This window comes from Copadichromis virginalis, linkage group LG3 (genome assembly GCF_057382275.1).
Source record: "Copadichromis virginalis isolate Kocher_CV1m ecotype Utaka linkage group LG3, C_Virginalis_male_GT1.1, whole genome shotgun sequence".
NCBI lineage: Eukaryota > Metazoa > Chordata > Actinopteri > Cichliformes > Cichlidae > Copadichromis > Copadichromis virginalis.
Window position 1 is genome coordinate 26,044,607 of NC_140620.1, and position 16,997 is coordinate 26,061,603.

The 16,997-nt window shown below is 41.4% G+C and overlaps 1 protein-coding gene across 2 annotated transcripts in view; it reads right to left on the bottom strand.

Moving 5' to 3' along the window:
• tec (tec protein tyrosine kinase) overlaps positions 1 to 16,997 on the bottom strand; it is a 31,670-nt gene that overhangs the window by 10,097 nt on the left and 4,576 nt on the right. For both annotated transcript variants that reach the window (XM_085449854.1, XM_085449863.1), the window contains 7 exons: positions 14,546 to 14,650; positions 12,236 to 12,317; positions 9,525 to 9,653; positions 4,454 to 4,506; positions 4,141 to 4,340; positions 3,981 to 4,046; positions 1,110 to 1,164 (listed from right to left, as the gene is read on the bottom strand). In XM_085449854.1, the coding sequence (XP_085305980.1) occupies positions 1,110 to 1,164; positions 3,981 to 4,046; positions 4,141 to 4,340; positions 4,454 to 4,506; positions 9,525 to 9,653; positions 12,236 to 12,317; positions 14,546 to 14,650 (690 nt within the window). The remainder of the gene's footprint in view (positions 1 to 1,109; positions 1,165 to 3,980; positions 4,047 to 4,140; positions 4,341 to 4,453; positions 4,507 to 9,524; positions 9,654 to 12,235; positions 12,318 to 14,545; positions 14,651 to 16,997) is intronic.

Genomic DNA, 16,997 nt, shown 5'->3' on the forward strand with positions numbered 1-16,997 from the left:
CTGTTGGCCACATGTCGGCAAAGTTATGTGACATTAGTGATGTTTGTACTTGCAGCGTTAACTTGGTTTTAAAGCCTTTACGTTTTATATTCAGTCAGTCATATACCCACAAACACAACAAACTGAAAGTCAGTGATGCTGCTCGGTTTGCAGTCCTGAATATCACGGCACAAGCAGGATTCACTGCACGGTTAATGTTAGCTATGTTATATTGCTGCCTCTGTTCGGTGGTGTGTTCATATACCTCTTGTCATAGTTATCATTGCTGTCATAGTTGATTCATAGTTCCTCAGCCTCTTCACAATTTGTCAGAGTTATTTAGTTTTCCCAGTTTAGGTTTAGTTTAGTTTCGCCCAAGTTTAATCTCGGCTTGTTTTTCTGTTTATTGTGTATCAGCCCCAATAAAGGCTCGCTTTTTGTTTAACTTCAGTTCAGTTCTCCCGTGTCTGCTTTTGGGTCCGTTCATTAAACACACCAGCTGCTCAGCTGTGAAAGTGTGCCTGTAATTACCATATTAGAGATATCCCTTCTTTCTGACATCATAGAAAGCAAAGAGCAAACATGCCTGAAACTTTGCAGACTAAACTTTGTAGTTTCACCAGTAAAACAGTTACCAGAACATGTCACTGACAAACCATCTATGATTAGGCCTTATATTTGATTAACATCCACCTCTTTTACAATAAAATGCTAACCTGTGTGGAACTCTTAAATGTAAATACTTTGAAAAGAAAAACTGAAAGGCCAAAATGCATGAGACTAGACTGAAATCTAACATTTTCTAGTTTGTGGACACCATATAGCTAAGTAGAACCCATTTTAACATTAAACAGTTTGCCTGGCGGCTATTAAGAGGTTGACGGATTCCACAAGTTTAAAATTCAAGACTTTTCTAATCCACACAACAGTAATTTCTGTTATCTCAGTCACCTTAGTCAAAGAATCCAGAAAACTGGAAGGGCTGAAAATATCTAAATTTGTGTTTTCTTAAGAACAGATTTCGTTCAGCAACATGCTATCACTAATATCACCGTCTCTAAATCATAGAAGTACGTATAAACAGGGAGGGAATAAAGACAAAGAACCAAAGGAAGGAAAGAGAGCCTAACCTCCTTCCTCAGCAGCTCCTCAGCTTTATTCCTGTTGACATTTTTATTGTACCAGCTGGAACAAACAAAGAAAACACAACATGAGACTCTAGTGCTCTGCCTGCTTTGTGAAGCACTATCAGCTGGCTGAATCCAAACATCAAGAGTGAAATAAGCGTTTACTGGAAGATAGCATGACTCACAGTGAACTTTACGATTCAACTGCAAATACATTTACTTCAAGAGTACAACATCAGCCTCCAAATGATCGAAATATCTCTTCTACAGTTTTTGATCAACTTACAGTGGCAAAACCTAGATTTGCTATTTCACCAATGACATTGTGATGGTGTCTCAGGAAAGCTGAAAGTCAACCATGAGAGTTTCAATTTTGGTTTAGTTTCACTTCATTTATAGTGTTTTTAGCATTTTTCGTTAATAAATGTTCAAGATTCGTTTAATTTTAATTAACCCTGGGACCTACCATAGACCTAACTTACCATAGAACCAAGTTCGCCAGAGCTTATCTTTACATTTTTACATGCTGTAGTAGGGCTGTTCAATTAATCGAATTTTAATCACGATTACGATCTGGGCTTTCAACGATCATTAAAAATGACTGAGCCGATTATTAGCCCCTCCCTCATTTATCCGCGACACCTTAAAGGCCGGTCCGTGAAAATATTGTCGGGCATAAACCGGTCCGTGGTGCAAAAAAGGTTGGAGACCGCTGATTAAGAGGACCCGAGGGAAGCTCGGAAAGCTAAGCAGAAGTTATTTGGAGAGGAGAGTGACTGCCGTTGGTTGAAAAGAGAGGTAAAAAAAAAAAAAAACTTCAGTGGTGTTGCACACTATTTTATATTATTTTTTAAAGTCATTGTTAACCCTTTAAAGCCGTCAGAGCAGCACGCTCCGTTTTGTGTAACTATTTTTAAATCCCTGTAGAACCTGGACCATGTAAGCTAGCGCAATAATTTGTTTTGCATATGAAACCAGAGGAGTTGTACTTACATCTCATACCATCAGCTTGTCCTCGGTCACGGTTTCCTTCCACATAAAGCTTTGCAAAAATTGCATAAAAAGTGCTTGCAGGAACAAAAACATAATATTCCAGAAACACGCTTCGCTGATCCGATCAGCTGTTCGTAACACTTCCCACAGTGAAACAGGCGTCAGCGCGAACTATCACATGTCCATTTCCTGGCCGAAACCGGAAGTGACGTCATTTTCGCGGAAATGTAGTTTTTTTTACTTGTAGGCCTTAAAGGCCTATACTGGTCATGTTTGACTTTTCTGAATAGTTTCTGGGATGCTTAGAACTCGAATTGCACTGCTGGAAATAGTTTATTTTGATGCACCTGCTGTTTTCTTTGAAAATTTGCATCATAGGATTGTTTTTTTTGTTTTTCCTGCAGTATATAAAAATTGGTGTATCTCCAAAATAAAACTATGAACACACTCAAAATAAGTTTCCTGTTGTTGTAAACTATTTTTTGCAACTTTTTTGTATTTAAAGTTTTGAGGGATAAACCTCTTAAATTTCTCCAAGTAGAAATATATGTAAAAAAACAAACAAAAACGATTTTCAATTTTTTTTTTGTAGTTTATTGCACTTTTTTGCAATTAATGTAGTTACTATGGACTTAATTCATACATATTATTAAAATATGGGCTATAACAGTTGTATAGCAACTTGAAATGCTCCCATAAATGGCACTACAACATGTAAAAAAATAATATAAGCTCTGGCGGACTTGGTTCTATAGTAGGTCTTAAAGGGTTAAATAAATATCGTCAAATAATCGAGATCTCAATTTCAGTGAAAATAATCGTGATTATCATTTTTGCCATAATCGAGCAGCCCTATGCTGTAGTGCCATTTTTGGGAGCATTTCAAGTTGCTATACATCAATACAACCATTGTAGCCAAAATTTTAATAATGTGTATGCATTAAGTGCATAGTAATTACATAAATTGCAAAAAATTGCAAAAAACTGCAAAACAATTGAAAATTGTTTTTGTTTTTCTGTTTTTTATACATATATTTCTAGTTAGAGAAATTTAAGAGGTTTATCCCTCAAAACTGTAAATACAAAAAAGTTGCACAAAATTGTTTCAAACAACAGGAAATTTATTTTGAGTGTCTTTATAATTTTATTTTTGAGATACACCAATTTGTATATACTGCAGGAAAAACGAAAATAAATATTATGATGCAAATTTGCAAAAAAAACCCCAAAAAACCCAGCATGTGCATCAAAATAAACTATTTCCAGCAGTGCAATATGAGTTCTAAGCATCCCAGAAACGACACAGAAAAGCATAAAGTCTAACATGAATTTGAAAAACACCAGTATAGGCTTATAAGGCCCTGAAGGTAAAAAATTTAAAAACTGTTACGCAAAACGGAGCGTGCTGCTCCGTTCGGCTTTAAAGGGTTAATTTTGTAGATCAAATTGTAAGATTTAAGAAGTTGTCTATAGGACAATAATACAACACAATGCAAGTGTGTGACCTCTACTCATACAGATGCTGGTTTTATCATAAAGGTCTAACTATTAAATATATAACTATCACAGCTTTGATCAGAAATCTACACTTTAACTTTGGAAACCTGTATAACCTGTAAGATGTAATTAAGTAAACACAGTTAACTTAAGCAAATAACCACATATCAAACTCAATTCAAATGTGGCGTTGCCCAAGACTACTTTTCCCAACATGTGTTTAACTGCTTGGTGGTTGGCCATGCTTTCAGTCCATAGAAAGTGTGCTTGTGTAGACTCAGTAAATGCCAAATTTCAAAAACCCTGTATTAACAAGGTCCAGACATTAGGATTCAGCCAGCCATTAAACTCAAACTGTAACTGGGAAATGATTAACACACTCACACATATTGGACCAAGTTTCCGGATTTTTTCTCAGTTACATAGTTACTTGGAATGTATCCTTCCTCACTGTGAAAAAACACAAACAAACTACCACATCACCACAACACACAAAGACATGAGAAACTAGGTGGTAAAACACAGAAATACAGCGTGAACTCACTTATACTTGTTGCGTGCCCTGTACCAGTTGACGTCACACTTATCCACGATGACATACTCTTCCCCTTTCACCAGACTCAGATCATGAGGCTCCATGCCGGGGAAGTCATACATAGCCACGACCACCACCTCTTCCTCAGCCTCCTCATCGTCTTCCTCATCATCTTCGGGGGTCGGGGGGGCAGGAGGAGGAGTCCGACGCTGAGGAGGAGTAGGAGTGACTACAGGCTTGCAGCTCCTGGCTTATACTGATATATTGGTAGTACGTGTGTGTACGTGTGTGCGTGTGCACGTGTGTGTGTACGTGTGGTTACCCTCTCTTTTTTACACTTCGCTCCAGGAATCGGGGGTAGAGGTTTTCTGGAAACTAAAAAAAAAAAAAAAAAAGGAACAGAAACAGAATCAGAATCAGAATGGGTTTATTGCCAGATGTTGAGGTTTACAACATTAGGAAATTGCTGCGGTGCTTCAGTGCAGACAATAAGAATTAAAGTGCTATGTAGAAAGAAAGATATGTGCATGCGATATACATGAGATATATACATGAGAATAAGAATTATGAGTGCTACGTAGAAAGATATATACATGAGTGCAGGTGGTGATCAGTGCCAAACATGAAATGATGCAGTGACACAGCGTAGGGTCATGTGTTAGTGGCGGGGACAGTCATGTGGTTATTGTTCATGTGTCCAACAGCAGAGGGGAAGAAACTGTTCTTGTGGCGAGAGGTTCTGGTGCGAATGGACCGGAGCCTCCTGCCTGAGGGGAGCAGGTCAAACAGACTGTGTCCAGGGTGAGAAGGGTCAGCTGAGATCCGGGCTGCACGCCGCAGTGTCCTGGAGGTGTACAGGTCCTGCAGAGATGGGAGTCTGCAGCCAATCACCTTCTCAGCAGAGCGCACAACACGCTGCAGTCTCTGTTTGTCCCTGATAGTGGCTCCAGCGTACCACACGGTGATGGAGGAGGTGAGGATGGACTCGATGATTGCAGTGTAGAATTGCATCATCGTCCGTGTTGGCAGGTTGAATTTCTTCAGCTGCCTCAGGAAGTACATCCTCTGCTGGGCTTTCTTAATGACGGAGGTGATGGTGGGCTCCCACTTCAGGTCCTGGGTGATGGTGGTACCCAGGAAGCGGAATGAGTCCACAGAGGTGATGGGGGTGTGTTAAGTCTAATTGTTGAATGTTGCCATTGTGTTTCTTAAATTTGTACAGTCTTAGTTTAAGCAGTAGGATCAAAGCCATTCCTTTGATCCTGACCACCTCTCCAGCCACTCTGTGCTGGGGGAGGTTTTATTGTAGATGCATCCTATCTGAAAGATCTGTTTCTTTTGATGTAAGCTTCCTGGGTTTATGACCCTTTGGTCAGCAGGAGGTCTCACACACACACACACACACACACACACACACACACACACACACACACACACTGTATACATTTACATACAGTAACCAAAGGGGGGTTGCAAGGGGAGGTGCTTTGTAAACTATTGTTTGAAGTTTGTCAATAAAAGGCAGCGAGAGGAGGCCACCATTGGGGTTCTTTGTCGTGCTGGACACAGACGAGGCCTCCCTTGTGCAAGTAATGGATCGATCGACTGTCTTGTTTTCTTCGTGATGAATAAGTCTCTAGAATTAGCGGGGTTTGTTGAAACACAGACCCAACAGGGTGTCAGTCAGGATGATGGGGGGGAGTGGGGCTGTGTGCTTCCTGAAGTCCACAATAATCTCCACTGTCTTCTGGGCATTCAGCACCAGGTTGTTGTGGCTGCACCAAGACACCAGACGTTCAACCTCCCTCCTGTAGGCAGACTCGTCCCCGTCCGAGATGAGCCCAATGACGGTGGTGTCATCTGCGAACTTGATTAGCTTGACAGACTGGTGGGTGGAGGTGCAGCAGTTGGTGTACAGGGAGAAGAGCAGAGGAGAAAGAACACAGCCCTGAGAGGAGCCGGTGCTGATGGTCCGGGAGTCCGAGACATTCTTTCCCAGCCTCACGTGCTGCTTCCTGTCCGTCAGGAAGTCAGTGATCCACCGGCAGATGGGATCAGGCACATTCATCTGGGAAAGCTTGCCTCGGAGATGGTCTGGAAGGATGGTGTTGAAGGCAGAGCTGAAGTCCACAAACAGGATCCTGGCGTAGGTTCCTGGGGAGTCCAGATGCTGCAGGATGAAGTGTAGGGCCATGTTGATGGCGTCGTCTACAGACCTGTTGGCTCTATATGCAAACTGCAGGGGGTCCAGGAGGGGGGCCGTGAGGGTCTTGAGATGGGAGAGAACTAGGCGCTCAAATGACTTCATGACCACAGATGTCAGAGCCACGGGTCTGTAGTCATTTAGTCCAGCGAGTCAAGCATGAAGTTTTTACATTTTCGCATTCAGTTTCATCTTCACCATCATCTCTGCTTTCAGTTCACACTGACCTCTTGACCCTTCTGCTTCTGGTCACCAGTGATGTGGCTGATCAACAGCTGTTGATCAGCCACATCACTGCGGCGTAGTGCACTAGTCAACGCCTCAGCTTTTAAGCTATAAATGCAATTTCCTGTTTTTGTCTTCTCACTTGGTGAATCAAGGGTTTCAAAATGTAATAAAATAACCATGACAACGGAGCAACTCAGTTTTATCTGAAAACCTTTACTGTGAAAGGTTCACCGACTTTTACAAATGTATTCTACTTACTGTGCGAACGAGTTTGAGGTACTCTACCAAAGTGTATTAATGTAGTTATCGCTACATTTCACTGATGACTGGAGTCACTTTGCAAACTCAAAGGTTTACATTTAAAGAAATAGTTGGTTTATTGAAGCACTGTAGCTTCAACTGTGTGTGTGACTATACAAAACTATTAGGCTTTATCTGGGGCACTTAAATGCTATTCAAGTACAACTCAGCTGCCGGTGGCCTCTTACCGCTCCACGAGGGAGTATTTTAACATACTGACTCACAGTGTGGTAAGCTGGTTGCCCAGCAGCTGTCGAAGAGTGTAAAAAGGCTACAAATGGTCATTAGCACAGGCCACAAAATTATTGGCTGTCATCCTTCTCTCTCCTAGATATTGTTACCTCGCCAGAGGCCAAAACATTGCCTGAGACTGCGGCCACTCTGGCCACCAGGGACCTGTAACATCTGTCCTCATGTCACTGGCTCAGACACTGAGAACTAGGACTAATAGACCATGAACGGTTTCTTCTATAAGGCCATTACCACTCTCTTACAAAAAGCAGGTGTGCTGCATTCAAACACTGTTGGAATTACATTCTCACTATATGTTTTTATGTTTATTTTTTTATATATTGCCAAAATTATTGTAGTCTCCTAGGCACATAGGCATGCAGGCTGCTGTTACAAACATTTGTGAAATAATGGGTCGCTCTCAGGGGTCCAGTAATAACATTTTCTCGCTACTAAATATTCCACAGTCAGCTGTTAGTGGTATTATCACAAAGTGGAAGCGATCGGAGACGACAGAACACAGAGGTCGCCAACTTTCTGCAGAGTCAGTCACTGCTGACCTCCAAACTTTGGGGGTGTCCAAATTCATGGGCTGCATCCTCCTGAGGCCGCATTTGTAGACCGATTACGTCACAGCGACACAATGAAGGCTGTCCAAATTTGTAGACTCCTCCGAATGCAGCCAACAAATGCGTCCTCCTTTTCCCCAAATTTGAAGGATGGGTCAGGTGTATCCTTTGTGGCCCACCATATCCCAGAATTCAGAGCATGGCCCAGCCAATTCCAGTTTTAAGTTTTAATAAAACTGCCACTATTAAGTTTTAATATTACTCTTATTACTCTTTCTACTCTTATGACTTTTAGCAAATTTTCAGGTGAGAATGTAGCTGTGTAAACTTCAAATATCTGCTTGGCTAATTAAGATATCATATAATTGCAAAAGTCCTCCGACGTTTTCAGAGACGTCTGTTATTCACCAGCTCGAGAGCTCGCCGGGAGCTCGAGGGTCACTAGAGCCGCAGAGAACGGCACACATCATTTTCAGATCACCACGGTCTTTCGCTACTCAGGTTAAACGCAATATATAAGTCACTTAGACAACCTAGTTTGGTTTTTTTCAGTGTTTTATTTGTTCAGGACTAAATCGGTTTGGCTGAGATAAAAGTTATTAGATTAGATTAGATAGCTGAATGTGAAAACAGAAACAGGAAACTGATGAAACAGAAGTGTGAGGCGGTCGAGAATTTACGCCAGTGTCCTGTTATATTTTAGATAGCAAGGAGCAGACGGCTGAGTTTATTAAACTCCACCAAGACAGCGGTGACGCTAATCTGAAGGCTAGACCGTCCCATTTCACAGACGTTTACTTCATGCTCCTACCTGTGTGGGAACAGTTTGTTTGTGGCACCCTCCTGTTCAAATATGACTGTGCACCAGTGCACAAAGCAAGCTCCATAAAGACATGGATGAGTTATGTGTGGATGATGTGGAAGCTCTTATAGCTGCAAAGGGTGGGCTGACATCATATTGAACCCTTTGGATCAATAATGTTACTCAAGGCAGATGAGCAATTACGTTTGGCAATAGCGTATTTATTTATTTTTATGTCACATGACAATAATGATTTGCGCATTCAATGTGGACTCGGACACTTTATAGCACAGCTACCTCGTTCACATTATGTGCACGTGGCTTTGTGGTGTAGCTGATATCATGATCTAAAAATGTAACATGCAACTGTTACTCTGGGACATGAAAGCTCATTGTATCATAAATACAATGTCAAAAAAAGGCTTTCTGTTTTATTCTATTCCAGCATACAATGCACAGAATGAATTTTTAATACACAAATTATTCAGCAAATATGAAAACTGGTATTTACACACATTTTGTGGATTCTATGTGAAGCTCGGGGGCCAAAACTGTGAGCCAAAAAGACACTATAAAGGTCTGTAGCATTTAATGTTAACACACTGAGGTAGAATTTTGGAGTTAGTTAGTTTCCAGTATTATGCAACTGATGTGATGTGGTTGGTGCTAGCTCACACTGAGCTGACATAAAATGAGTGCAGCGCAAGGACATCAGCTTAGCAAACAGCTAAGATGTGTGGCTAATGTAAGCTAAACCTTGCTTCAGATCTGGGTCAAAGTGTCACCCCACAGGTTTATGAGACTGGTTTGTTCTTTATGAAATCGTGACTGTTAAACACGGATAAAAGGCATCATTTTCATTGGAGGGGGGCTGGTTGAAGCAGTGTGTGCTTTGCAGCTTCTTTGTAGACATTCTGGACAGCCCGCCTTCGTTACAAGCTCCATTTGAAGGATAATTATTTTTCCACAGGTTGTTATTAACCATAAAGTTAATAACAAAGTCAAGAGACAGGAAGTCTAGATGGAGCACAGAAAGCAAACATGAGCATCAGGCACTTACTGTCTTCTAACGGGTTGTACTGCTCGCACCCCAGTGCTTGTTTTTCTGCCTGGCGGCAGCAGAGCCACAACCCATCCTGCCAGAACTGAGGGTGAAACTTCACCAAGACCTCTGCGTTGTCTTTGATCTCTGGATACACACACACAAACACACAAAAGTTCAACAAAACCAGGTCTTTCCTGCTGCTTCTCTTTGAATTTTTATGTCTAGATTATCTGAGACTGGTTTTCCTTGATAAGCTGTATATAAAGTTAGGTTGATAAACTGCATCCGCCATCACTAAAGCTGCAGCTGAAGTACAGAACTTTAGCTTTAATTTAGAGATGAACAAAAGCACTTTGTGAAATGTTTAAACTGCAGCTACAGTTGTAGTGACAGCTTGAAGTGAGGAACTCATGACTGTCACAAAAGGATGGGTTTCCTCTTTTGTCATCCCTTGCCAGACGTTTAATGCAGCTGTTTTCAGTTGTTCGTTTGTGGGCCTTCCTGCCTCAGTCAGTGCAGAATATTCCACTCCTTTACCTTAAAAACATTTGGTTTTCTTTAACTGGAGGTTTTGGGTTGTTGTCTATCTGTGCTTCCAAGCGGCATGAAGTCAACTTTGCAGCAGTTGACTGAATCCCTTCATCTAGCTCCTTCCCCACATCGTTACTAAATGCAAGTGACCTATTGCCACTGTAAGCCACATGTTTTCAGGTGCTGTTGTATACTCCAGATCATAAATCATTCCAAGCCCTGTTCTTACTTTTTTCCCCCCCATATTTCTGGTACGAGTTCATTTTAATGTCACCTGCTCAAAAAAAGCAATTCTGTCCAGGTTTGGCTGGTCCAGATTTTTTTTTACTACTTTAATTTGGCATTTCCGTTCTTAAGGATGATTCATGGTTCATAAATCTTGCATTCAGTATTTTCTCTTACCAAGTTTTCTCTGGAAAATAAAATATCTACCACTTGGAGGGTGCTCTTTATTAGGTTGAATGTTCTTAAGAGTTTGTCTTTATCATGCTAAGGATCCTGTGATCCTCTACCAGTGTAGTCTCGTGTGACCGTCTGGGTGTTTTTATGTTATCTTTTTTTTTTTTTAATTCTCAATATGCACCAGATTGATGTTGATGTGGTCATTTCTAAGGTTACCGATCTCTGATTAATTTATTTTGGCAGCTTTAGGATTGTCTGTTTCATTTGGACTGTGGCTTTCAAATGTAAAAACATCTTTTTGAATCAACTCCAGACCTTTACCTTTTCCATAATTTCAGTATAAATAATGAAAGAAAAGTAACACCAGTCCATGACACAATTTTTTATCGACTGTCCACTTGCTTCCAGTCCATGCGAAAGTGAGGCTACATTTAAAAACGTGTAATTATTAAAGATTTCATCCAACTTGTTCATGAAGATGCTCAAATTAAAGAAAGTTTGAGCGATTTCAATTTCAAACTGAATAAAGCAAAATGAAAGACCCACTTTACGACCCATTGACCCACCCACTGAACTGAATTTGGTGGTGAAAAATGTTTCTTATGTTAATTTAAGAGCTGTTAAAACAGACTGGCCAATTGTGACCGGAGCTCTAAAGTAAGGGTGGGGGTGAACACAACAGGAGGGTTGTCTGTGAAGGTTCTCAGTCATCCAGGTCATCGTAGTCAAAGGAGCTTGCATTGCAAAGAAAAGCGTCTGGACTTCTTTAAGTTGCTTGAAGACGTTTCACCTCTCATCCGAGAAGCTTCTTCAGTTCTAAGGTCAAATGGTGCAGAGTCCCAGATATAAACCTAGTGGGAGTATCCCACCACAGAGGGACAAAAGGACCCCCTGATGATCCTCTAATCATCAGGGGGTCCAGGACTATAATCCAGGACCCCCTGGACTATAATCCAGGACCCCCTGGACTGGATTATAGATGGCAGAGAGTTGGTGTCTGCCATCTATAATCCAGTTTTGAGATCCCTTCCCAGACGCCTTAACGCCCACTCACATCCTGGGTCATCTGACCTCAGGAATTCGCATGATAAGGTGGGGCCAGGTTTCACAATGAACTCACCCGAAACTCTGGCTGATTGGGACCCACGCCCAGTTTCACACCTTGGCTCAGGCGATTAGAGGATCATCAGGGTTGTCATTCACAGTTGAAGCTGAAATATGTAGAGTATCCCCGTGTTTTTGATCTATACTGCAACCAGCCACCTAACCTATAATGATACTGTTTGTATTTATACTCATTGATATCTATTTCCTATGAAAGACTTTGAGAGGCACCCATTTATAGTCCTAATGACTGATACTTGCATTGTTTAAATAAAGAGAATTAAATTATTTAGAATAAAAAGATCAACAAAATAAAAAGACCATTGTGACCTCTAGAAGAACATCAGTAATGATACACAGTTCAAACTATAAGACAGAAAAGTGAACTAACCATTGCACTTCTGAGGTTTGAGAAATCAGGTCAAATTACTAAGCAGTACACAGCGCTTCTGTTGAGTAAAATAAATGCTAAATTTCTCATGACAGGAACAACAAGAACAATGGAAACAGTGCAGGGGTGCTGGAAGGTATTTGCATGTGTGAAAACCAGTTTGTGCTTTGTGGTTCAAAGTGTGAAAAAACATCTCTGCAGTACTTCAGATGTCTAAACTCCCAGTGTGAGCTTTCATACCCTACCCCTGTATATATGTGCATTTGCTAGTTTTTCACAGAACAAAACAGGGACTGACCTTCTTTGAGGCTCTGGACCCATCGACTTCTGCTTTCATGACTTGGAGCAAATACATAGAGGGTGTTGGTATCGTACACCACCTGGACACAAACACACAGATCTGTCTGCTAACACAGTTTTATGTAGATTTCAAAGCTGCATAGGCATAGTTTAATCTTACAACAAAACAAGAAGCAGTCTGAAAGCCTAAACATACTTAGGAGGTTCATAATGCAACAAGAATAATACACTTTAGACTCAACTTGAAAAAAAGGCAGATGTGAAATGTAAAAGTGTGGTTACAGGTTAAATTTGGCATAATAATTGGATGTAAACTATAATGTGATATTTAAAATCCCCATAAACCAGATATACCAGTGTCATTTCCTAAATGTTCCTGATACAAACAGAGTAAAATTTAAGCATTTAAGCAAGTTTGAGCTTATTCTGCCTTCAAGAACAGGTCAGAGGTCCAAAACGATGTAATATTTTAATTTGTATAAGGGGCTTAGCAAGAAAGTGACTGGACTTCTTTAAGTTTCTTGAAGACGTTTCACCTCTCATCTGAGAAGCTTCTTCAGTTCTCAAACCAAATGGTGGAAAGGCCGAGTTGTCCCATAAAAGGGACGTTGACCCACTATTGATCAACTCAAGAATGGTACTGCATTTGTGTCTACAGGGAGTGCAGAATTATTAGGCAAGTTGTATTTTTGAGGAATAATTTTATTATTGAACAACAACCATGTTCTCAATGAACCCAAAAAACTCATTAATATCAAAGCTGAATGTTTTTGGAAGTAGTTTTTAGTTTGTTTTTAGTTTTAGCTATTTTAGGGGGATATCTGTGCGTGCAGGTGACTATTACTGTGCATAATTATTAGGCAACTTAACAAAAAACAAATATATACCCATTTCAATTATTTATTTTTACCAGCGAAACCAATATAACATCTCCACATTCACAAATATACATTTCTGACATTCAAAAACAAAACAAAAACAAATCAGCGACCAATATAGCCACCTTTCTTTGCAAGGACACTCAAAAGCCTGCCATCCATGGATTCTGTCAGTGTTTTGATCTGTTCACCATCAACATTGCGTGCAGCAGCAACCACAGCCTCCCAGACACTGTTCAGAGAGGTGTACTGTTTTCCCACCTTGTAAATCTCACATTTGATGATGGACCACAGGTTCTCAATGGGGTTCAGATCAGGTGAACAAGGTGGCCATGTCATTAGTTTTTCTTCTTTTATACCCTTTCTTGCCAGCCACGCTGTGGAGTACTTGGACGCGTGTGATGGAGCATTGTCCTGCATGGAAATCATGTTTTTCTTGAAGGATGCAGACTTCTTCCTGTACCACTGCTTGAAGAAGGTGTCTTCCAGAAACTGGCAGTAGGACTGGGAGTTGAGCTTGACTCCATCCTCAACCCGAAAAGGCCCCACAAGCTCATCTTTGATGATACCAGCCCAAACCAGTACTCCACCTCCACCTTGCTGGCGTCTGAGTCGGACTGGAGCTCTCTGCCTTTACCAATCCAGCCACGGGCCCATCCATCTGGCCCATCAAGACTCACTTTCATTTCATCAGTCCATAAAACCTTAGAAAAACCAGTCTTGAGATATTTCTTGGCCCAGTCTTGACGTTTCAGCTTGTGTGTCTTGTTCAGTGATGGTCGTCTTTCAGCCTTTCTTACCTTGGCCATGTCTCTGAGTATTGCACACCTTGTGCTTTTGGGCACTCCAGTGATGTTGCAGCTCTGAGATATGGCCAAACTGGTGGCAAGTGGCATCTTGGCAGCTGCACGCTTGACTTTTCTCAGTTCATGGGCAGTTATTTTGCGCCTTGGTTTTTCCACACGCTTCTTGCGACCCTGTTGACTATTTTGAATGAAACGCTTGATTGTTTGATGATCACGCTTCAGAAGCTTTGCAATTTTGAGACTGCTGCATCCCTCTGCAAGATATCTCACTATTTTTGACTTTTCTGAGCCTGTCCAGTCCTTCTTTTGACCCATTTTGCCAAAGGAAAGGACGTTGCCTAATAATTATGCACACCTGATATAGGGTGTTGATGTCATTAGACCACACCCCTTCTCATTACAGAGATGCACATCACCTAATATGCTTAATTGGTAGTAGGCTTTCGAGCCTATACAGCTTGGAGTAAGACAACATGCATGAAGAGGATGATGTGGACAAAATACTCATTTGCCTAATAATTCTGCACTCCCTGTATTTGCATTACTACTCATTAACTCGACAGTATGCATATAAAGAAAGAGGTCTCTCTGGTTGCAGGTGAGAGTGTGGTAGTGTGTTTGTACCTGAAAGGGGTATTTGTTCTGGCAGGGGATGACCCCTCCTCCATTCTTGACAATCTCCACACATCTGATGCGACTCACTTCGATGGAGCCCCTCTTGAACTTCTTCTGTTGATGCAAACATCATGTCATTTTTTAATGTTTGCTGTCTTTGTAATATTATCCAACTTGCAGTCTTAGACACTTTGACATTTTGTGCTGACATAGCATATTTGCACATTAGCAGTATTCAAATGATTGTTGAACTAATTTGACATGTAACTCATTTCCTTCAGCAGAATTTTTGATTTAAACTGGGATAAGAGCCCTGTATGCAGCTGTGTGGGCATTCCTGGAAAAACTGAAAGTGAACACTCAGCTTAAAACAGGGTGTTGCTACCTGAACCAACGAGATGTTTAAACAGACATTTTCAGTTTCACAGTTGAAGGGCCTAAATCATATTAAAACAATGTAGATTGATGACACTTTCACACCTGTGCAGTACAAATGAACCAGAACCATTAGCTTAACTTAATATAAAAAGAGATAAATGACTATTCTGGCTCAGTGTAACATTACAGAGCTACTGCTGACTCAAATGACTTTAATGTTTTTTGATGAAACACCCACATGTAGCTGCTATTTACTTAAACAAAAGGTTAAAAATCACCATTACAAAGGTTAAAAGTCAGGAGAAAAAAAAGGTACCACAAAAGCAAAACTACAATATGTACCAAAAAGAGAAGAAAAGTCATTTTTTAAAAGGCAATATTTTGATCCAAAGTATCATGCATGAAAAACTGGTATAAAATGACCAAATGCCAAAAAAACTTGGTATAAGAAAAGATGCTTTTCTTCCCTGGAAGTTAGACTTCTGCATCATCTCTGCTGTTGTTGAATTCTCTGAAAGCTTTCACTTCAGCATTCTTTGAAAACCGCGTCTCTCTCTCTAATAATGTCTCTAAAATAACTGCTGAACAGGAGCCCAGCTTGCTGTTTCCAGTTTTCATCTTCAAGTAAGCTGACTGGATACTAAACATGTTTCACTGGCAAGTTCAAACATCTAATTCCCAGACTATGCTATAGGATTATAGTATAGAACCAGGTAAGCATGAACTCTGAACCAGTGCTTCTCCTTATTGTCTGTTATTTGTGTCTTGTTCCTATAAAACATGGCCAAAGTTTCAAAATGAAGTCACTACATGTATGTGAGCCAAAACTCACGTTGTTGACTGTTGCGAGCTCTCCTTTTCTGTCCTTTTTTCCCCCCAATTTTGGTTTTGGATCTGTATGATGTCATAGAGAGGGGATATCCCTAATATGGTCATTAAAACCCACAATCGTTTATTTCTATGAGAGGCAGCCAGTCAGAAGAAGCTCTGTTAAAGTAAGGGTGGCCTTAACTGAAGGGGGTTAAATCAGGTTGTAGGAGAGACTGTAAAAAAATAAATAAGAGTTGTTTTTGTATTTTAATCATGCAAAATTACTCCAATAAAGTTCAAGAATAAAGTTACAGAGCTGGACATGAGCAGAATAAGTCGGCTTTAAGAAAAAGCAAAAATGATCAGATTGTCAGTGCTTGTCTTCCTCATGATCCATCACAATTCACAGGTTGTTATAATGTCTGAGAACTAAAATCCCTAAAATCCACTGAGATGTCAGGGAGACTTACAGTCACATCATGTACAAATCAATGTTGTTTCACTAAAGTCTAACCAGTACTGTAGGAGTGGAAGATGAACGCTTCACCATCACATAATCTCATCAGTACTAAAGGAGCTAAAAATAAAAATACAACATCCATCCATCCATCTTCATCCGCTTTATCCGGGGCCGGGTCGCGGGGGCAGCAGCCTAAGCAAAGAGGCCCAGACCTCACTCTCCCCAGCCACCTCCTCCAGCTTATCCGGGGGAATACCAAGGCGTTCCCAGGCCAGCCGAGAGATATAATCTCTCCAGCATGTCCTGGGTCTGCCCCGGGGCCTCCTCCCGGTGGGACATGCCTGGAACACCTCACCCAGGAGGCGCCCAGGGGGCATCCTTGTCAGATGCCCGAACCACCTCAGTTGGCTCCTTTCGATGTGGAGCAGCAGCTGCTCTACTCTGAGCCCCTCCCGGATGGCCGAACTTCTCACCCTATCTCTAAGGGAGAGGCCAGCCACCCTTCGGAGGAAGCTCATTTCCGCCGCTTGTATCCGCGATCTCGTTCTTTCGGTCACTACTCACAGCTCGTGGCCATAGGTGAGGGTAGGGACGTAGATCGACCGGTAAATTGAGAGCTTCGCTTTTACACTCAGCTCCCTCTTCACCACGACGGACCGGTGCAGCGTCCGCATTACTGCAGCTGCAGCCCCAATCCGTCTGTCGATCTCCGGCTCCCTTCTCCCATCACTCGCGAACAAGACCCCGAGATACTTGAACTCCTCCACTTGGGGCAGGAACTCATCCCCGACCCGGAGTGGGCACTCCACCCTT